This window comes from Rhincodon typus, chromosome 27, assembly GCF_021869965.1.
Source record: "Rhincodon typus isolate 14 chromosome 27, sRhiTyp1.1, whole genome shotgun sequence".
In the NCBI taxonomy this organism is placed as follows: Eukaryota; Metazoa; Chordata; class Chondrichthyes; order Orectolobiformes; family Rhincodontidae; genus Rhincodon; species Rhincodon typus.
This window is the reverse complement of record NC_063358.1, coordinates 42,336,446-42,343,534: the sequence shown is the minus strand read 5'-3', so window position 1 is coordinate 42,343,534 and position 7,089 is coordinate 42,336,446. Positions and strand designations below refer to the sequence as shown.

At 42.1% G+C, this 7,089-nt stretch overlaps 1 protein-coding gene across 1 annotated transcript in view; it reads left to right on the top strand.

Moving 5' to 3' along the window:
- The first annotated feature begins 839 nt into the window (after positions 1-839).
- rims3 (regulating synaptic membrane exocytosis 3) overlaps positions 840-7,089 on the top strand; it is a 130,038-nt gene continuing 123,788 nt past the window's right edge. The window contains exon 1 of the mRNA XM_048613259.1: positions 840-1,056. Coding sequence (XP_048469216.1) covers positions 840-1,056 — 217 coding nt within the window. The remainder of the gene's footprint in view (positions 1,057-7,089) is intronic.

The window sequence follows — 7,089 nt, the reverse complement described above, 5'->3', positions numbered from 1 at the left end:
ATTTCTGAAGAAGGGTCTAGGCCCGAAACGTCAGCTTTCCTGCTCCTCTGATGCTGCTTGGCCTGCTGTGTTCATCCAGCTCTACACCTTGTTGCCTCTAATATATACGGGTTTAAGACACTATTCCAGAAGCACTGTCTGACCCTGTTTTAACTCTCCATAAAAGTAACATATGCCAACAGTTCAATATCGAAACTCTAAAAATGATAAGTCTAAATCATTTATTGTCTATTACAGGATTCCCCCCTCCCCCACTCCAATCCAGGGCCAAGCTGTGGTCTCTTTGAGTGAGATGTTGACTTTTTGCTGAATCAGAATGGTATTAAGCTTTGTGTGCAGATCTAGTAGGAACTGAAACGAGTTCATTCCCAGCACAGTCTTTATGAAACTTTTCTAACCAACAATATTTATTGAAAGATCATGCCCTATCTCTGAGCTAGGAGACATGGGTTTGAGTCCCACCTGCTCCAGAGGTGTGTTATAACATTGCTGAACAGGTTGATTTAAAAACAAAATCTAATTCAATTTGACACCCAGTCCCACAGACATAATTTTGAGAGAAATTTCAAGTGCAGAAAGAGACCACTTGGTCCATTGTGCCTCAAAAATGTTACCTCCTCAATCCCATTTCTGTCCATGCTGTTGTTACAGCTTCTATAATAAAGGAGGCATAATAACCCAGTCCTCTGTTGGTCCTGCGCAGTCAGAATTTTCAATATGTTCACGTTTTGTTGGAAACACATAAATTGAAACAATCTGGTGTTCCTTATTTCAACAGTTTGTGCTGAAAAGCCTGAGAAAGAATCCGCACGGCAGAGCAAAATTAGAAAGCAGCAAAAATGTACAACGGAGCTACCAGTAAGACAGCGAGGAGTGTGCTCCGGAGTTCCAGTATAAGCGGAGAGATGTATGACATGGAGAAGAGCAACACTAGCCAGCAGGAAGCTGTGGCGGACAATGCCATTAAGAAGAGACGGTCCAGTCTCGGTGCCAAAATGGTGGCTATCGTTGGACTGTCGCAATGGAGCAAAAGTACAACACAACTAAACCAGACCGGTAAGCTGAGTACTAAACTTGGTTGGTTTACTCAGGTGGTTGGGGAATGATGTATGGTCTAGTTAAAGATTAACACACTGTGAGTTACTGTAAAGTCTAAGTACAAAATATCTGTATAAACCACCTACCACACTGATAACCGAAATGACAGTGGTTTGTACTGGGAGCAGGTTAGATTAACAGCGCACACTAGTTCCTCTGACACTGCCTGGTGCAGGCTGCGTGCTGCACTGTCCATTCCCAGCCTGGGATATGTTTCCTAGGCTCAGCTGAGATGGCAATAGGAGTAAGCCAGCTGGATCTGGCATCCCATAGTGGAAAAGAGAAAACCATTCCCAACTTTTAATCCAGCGGCATTATCTGCTGACATATGCAAACATCAGATGAGGACAGTATCAGGTTCTGTTCTGATACCTGCTAGAAGTTACTTTAGTGATGAATATTTATAGATAACGATGGGTTTCTAAATGTGAGGGTTCCTAATCTTGTGCAGGAAAAGTGAATTAGGAGGGAAAAGACATGATGCCATTGTTGGGATGATTTTTAATAACTGCTGACAGCAAAGTCCTCTTTCTGCAACTGCAGATTAAAAGCATTGAGTGTAGTTTATGAACGTAACAAACTGAACATGGTCTCTTCAAAAGAAGACTCCATTTCCCACCCTCTCCATTTCCATCTCCTTTTCTTACCTGAAGGTGTCAGCTGTAGTTCAACAGGAGCATTCTTACCCCTGACTTATAGATTCAAACTCCACTTCCAGAGAGATGAGAATGTAATTCAAGCCAAAATTCCCAGCATCAAGGGAGCGTGGCACTAGCACAGGTGCAGTCTTGTAGATGTGACATTAAACTGATGCCCCAGCTGATCTTTGAGTAGAATATCAAAAGCTGCTGTGACCCAATTTCAGGAAGATCAGAGGAATGTTCCCCAATGTCCTGTCCAATAATTTTTACTCAACTGAAATAACTAAAAGGAGATTATCTGGTCATGGCGTGTTGCTGTTTATGGGAGCTCGCTGTGCAAACATTACTTGCTGCATTTCCAATATTATAACAGGATAACATTATTACTTTTCAAAACTGCTTCAGTTGTTGGAAAGCACTTTGGAACACTCTGAGTGTCAGAAGAACACAAGACAATAAGAAATAATTATTTGATCTAATCTGATCTGATCTTGGCCTCAACTCCATTTTCCTATATCCCCCATTACCCCTTACAATGTGTTGACCACAAACTTGTCTAACGTGACCTTGAATATATTCAATGTTTCATTTTAAATTGCTGTCCAGGGTAGAGAATTCCAAAGATTCACAACCTTAAGAAATTCCTCCTCATCTCTGTCTTATAGGGGGCCCCATTATTTCATAACAGTGCGCCCCTGTTTCCAGATTCCTCCACAAGGGGAACCATCCTCTCAGCACCTAACCTGATGAGTCCCTTCAGGATCTTATATATTTAAATAAGATCAATCACAATTTTCTCAATTCTAATGAGGGTAAGCCTAACTTAATCAATCTTTCCTCCTAAGACAAACTCTTTGCCTAGATTTTCATCCCAGGGTAACAGGAGTTTGGAAATATCCATCTTGGTCCAGCCCCTTGGTCCACTGCAAAGGTGGGGATTTCATTCACCATCCACCTGGCTCACTGGTGTTCTTCAGAGAAGGAAATCTACCGTCCTTATCTGGCCAGGCCTACATGTGACTCCAGCTACAACAATCAAACTAAAATGAACATGACTTAAACATTAATTCATAACCAAATGATATTTCAGAAAAGAAAACAAAAACAGAAATTGCTCATGAAACTTAGCAGGTCTGGCAGTATCTGTGGGAAGAAAGCTGAGTTAACGTTTTGAGTCCAGTGACTCCACATCAGAACACCTTTTAGAAAATTTTGCTTTATACCAATGCTGCAAGCATGACTTGTATGTGGGTTGCATCAAGAACAGTACCAAAGTTTTCTCCACTCTCCAACAGAGTTTCACCACTTCTTGAGCTGACTCCTACAAAGAGCTTCATCAACTATTCCACCTGGAGTTAGTTTTGTAGATATAATTATCACTAGCAAGGCCCACTTTGAACTCCCGCACTCTGGTCACCTCAGTCCTGAAAACACAGGTCTCCAAAGACTTCTTTATCTGACCCCCTTGACTAGTCATCATATGGGGAGGTGATAGCCTCGTGGTATTATCGCTGGACTGTTAATCCAGACAGGCAGAAAATGTTCTGGGTTCAAATCCTGCCATGGCAGATGGTGGAATTTGAATTCAATAAATATTTGGATTTAAGAGTTTAATGATGACCATGAATCTATTGTTGTAAAAAAAACCGTCAGGTTCACTAATGCCCTTTAGGGAAGGAAACTACCATCCTTACCTGGTCTGGCCTGCATGTGACTCCAGACCCACAGCAATTTGGTTGACTCTTAACTGCTCTCTGGGCAATTAGGGATGGGCAATAAATGCTGCCTAGCCAGCAATGCCCCTTATCCTGTGAATGAATTTTAAAACAACAGTCTATTCAGCTTACATAAAACTGTCTTTTCCACAGAAAGATTTGCTTCCTCTCCCTGTACCATTTTTGTACCTGATACAAAACGTTTCTTGTGAAAGTTTTACTCCTTCTGTCCCAAGAAAGACTGGCACAGTGGCTCAGTGGTTAGTGCTGCTACCTCACAGCACTAGGGACCCAGGTTCAATTCTACCCTTGGGCAACTGTCTGTGTGGAGTTTGCAAATTCTCCCTGTGTCTGCATGGGTTTCCTCTAGGTGCTAGGGAGATGGGTCTGGATGGGAAGCTCTTTGGGGAGTCAGTTTAGACTCGATGGGTAGAATGGCCTGCTTTCACACTGTAGGGATTCTATAAAGAATTTCTGTGAGAGGTCTTTGCTTTCTGCCCAACTATGACTGTAGCTTGATTGCTCAATTAGTTTTACAGTCATAGCAATACTTCCTACTTTAAGACTCCGTCCTCCTTGAGGTAAAGACCAACATTCTATTTGTTCTGCTATTAACTTTCTATACCTGCAGATCCCCTTGTGCTGCATCATTCTGCAGTCTCTCCTGTTTAAGTAACACTCCATTATTTTGATTTTGCCACCAAAAAGGACAAAGTTACAGTTTTCATTTCACAGTTGACCTGTCAAATTTCTGCCCACTCACCTATCCCTTTGCTGACTCCTTGGCACGGATTTTTTTGTTGCTGAAGCAGGGAGCCTGAATTGGAAAATTTTCGACTCAAAGCTCACAACTCAGGGGAAACTCCCTTGAATGGCACAAACCTCAAGTAAAATATTGCTTCACCTGGAAGTTGTGTTTGTGGTCTTGAACAGTGGGGAGAAGCAAGTTGAATGGGAAAGTTGTCTGGAGTTGCATGGGGAGTTGCCGTGGTTGGTGGGGGGCTGGAAATGTAACATCAGTGATGAGGCGAGACTGAAGAAGTTGGGACTGTTCTCCTTGGAGAGAAGAAGGCAGAGAGGAGATATAATAGAACTTTTTCAAAACCATGAATGGGCTGGATAGAGTAGATAGAGAAAGGCCGTTCCCACTCGTAAAAGAACAAAAGAATGAGAGGACATAGATTTAAAGTGATATGTAATTCATTCTCACCTCAGCCCTTGCCCTTTAGATCACTGGATATTGGACAGATAGTTACCTGCTTGTCCTCTTCTTGTCATTGATATTGCTTTATCATCTTGACATGACCCAGCCTTTGCTATTTTCCCAAATCTGGGGTCTCAGATAGAAAACCACTTATCCAAGTTGCTTGGCTACTCAGTATGGACCAGTGAATGAGGCTTTTAAGTGTTCACCTGAACATTGACATGTAGCCTCCTGGCTGAAATGTTTGGACTGTGAAATATTTGTCTGCCTATTTATCATTGCTGTCTGGGGGATTGACACGTGTGCTTGGGCCAGTTCACAGACAGGAAGAGTCCCTTTCAGAACTCTGCTAACCTGGTCTAACCTGGATCCTTGGAGATAGTAAGAACTGCTGATGCTGGAGTCTTTCCTCCTTTTGCTCTAAAAAGCTCTCCTTTAGTAGTTTCACATGTCCTGACAAATGGTGCTAACAAACTAATTCGAATGGAGTGGGCCCAGTGGACTCATTGGTTACATTCCTGGTGGCATACAGGATGAATACCTAGTTCTTTGTCTCAGTTTGTGGGGCTGCTCGTGGTAGTATGCTCAGATCATTGTTTAAAGGCTCTGGCAATACCATTCTATCTGTCACAGCAGGTGGTACATGAAGACGTCCACTGGGCCATGCTCAGGTCACCCATGATCTTGCAGAATATTTTGGATGTGAAATGTGAGCCCTGGTCCAGCTGGATCTCGATTGGCAGATTTGATTTTAAATATTGTGTGGAACGCGCTGGTATTAATTGTACATGTTTCTATATGTAACAACACAAACTCAAGTAAATCTTTTGCAGCTTTTTCTTTTAAAATTGGATTTTGGAATGTCTGGTACTAACTGGTACACACTTAACATGGGCTTGTTTTTAACTGCATTTTCACCAGTGGTACCTTTCTGGGATAAGAGAGACTTTCCCTGAAAGTTTTCTCTGTGGTAATAAGGACCAATCAGGATCAGCCACTTTAACAGCCGTGCTACCCAATCAAAAGAGATAAAGAAAGTTTCTACCTCTGCTTCCTCAAACTTAGGAATTAAATGAGCAATCAAATTACCTTCACTCTCACACCTGAGTTAATGGCCCCTTTTGGGAAGTAGAACTGAATCACAGAACCCCTACAGTGTGGAAGCAGACCATTTGACCCATCAAGTTCATACCAACCTTCCGAAGAGCATCCCACCCAGACCCACTCTCCTACCCTATCTCTGTGACCCTGCATGGCCAATCCATGCATCCCTGGACACTATGGGCAATTTAGCATGGCCAATCCACCTACCCTGCACATCTTTGGACTGGGAGAGGAAGCCAGAGCATCCGAAGGAAACCCACGCAGGCATGGTAAGAACTCCACACAGTCACCCAAGGGTGGAATTGAACCCAGATCCCTGTGAGGCGAACAGTGCTAACCACTGAGCTACTGTGCCACCCCAGAAATTCAGCTTGAGCTGTTTTAGTTCGATATCCCTCTTCTACCATTCTTCCTGTTCTCTCCTCACCCTTCCCTCTCCTCTTCCCTTTCCTCTATCTTGCTCCATCCTATTCCTTTTTCTTTTTCTCAAAATTCCAATTTCTGTTGTTACATTTTTAATTTGTCCACTCATTGTCCTCCATCACACCTTTTAACATTCTGGGTCTCTGGGTTTTGGCTGAAATTTTCATCCCAAGTGCCTCGCTAAATCATTTAACGAATTTTTAACCTTCAACAGTAACTTCCCCTCATTCTGGTTGGAAAATGCTGGCAGTGAATACAGATATGTTTATACTGTAATGCAAGCTCGCGAGAAGCTTTTTGCAAATTCCTTTTTTTAAAGCTAGTCTAATTTTTTCATTTTGTCTGTGGGATTTAATTGTGAATAACAGCCTCCAAATTCCTACAACCTGTTCCCAGGTGAGGTGCCTACATTTATTTCGGTTACAGATGGGATGTCTCAAATTGTAAAAATGCCAGCTGAAGAGGGATGAAATGGCTCCTGTTCTTTATTCACCCACCCCATCGGTTGATTTCAAAAATGTTGAGTTTAATAGGATCCTTTCTGTTGTGGATACCTTTCTCCAAGACCAATCTGAATTTATATTTGAAAAGAAGCCGATTTAACCAGGCTTTCTTGAATTAACAGAAAGAGTAAGTTTATTATTCACTAAACGCAAGAAGGGCTGGTAACATGGCACATACGATTAAGAAAGTAGAACAGAAAGTGCTGGAGAAACTACTCTGGCAGCATCTGTAGAGAGAAAAACAGAGTTAATGTCTTGTGTCTGATAAAGTTCTTCTTCAGACTCCTCCAAGAAAATGTCATATTTCCAGAATCCACAAGTACTTTGATTTTATTTGAAGTAAGAGCTGAATCCAAAAAGATAATTTGTTTTTAAAAAGATATGCAGGTCTGTCTTTGAAT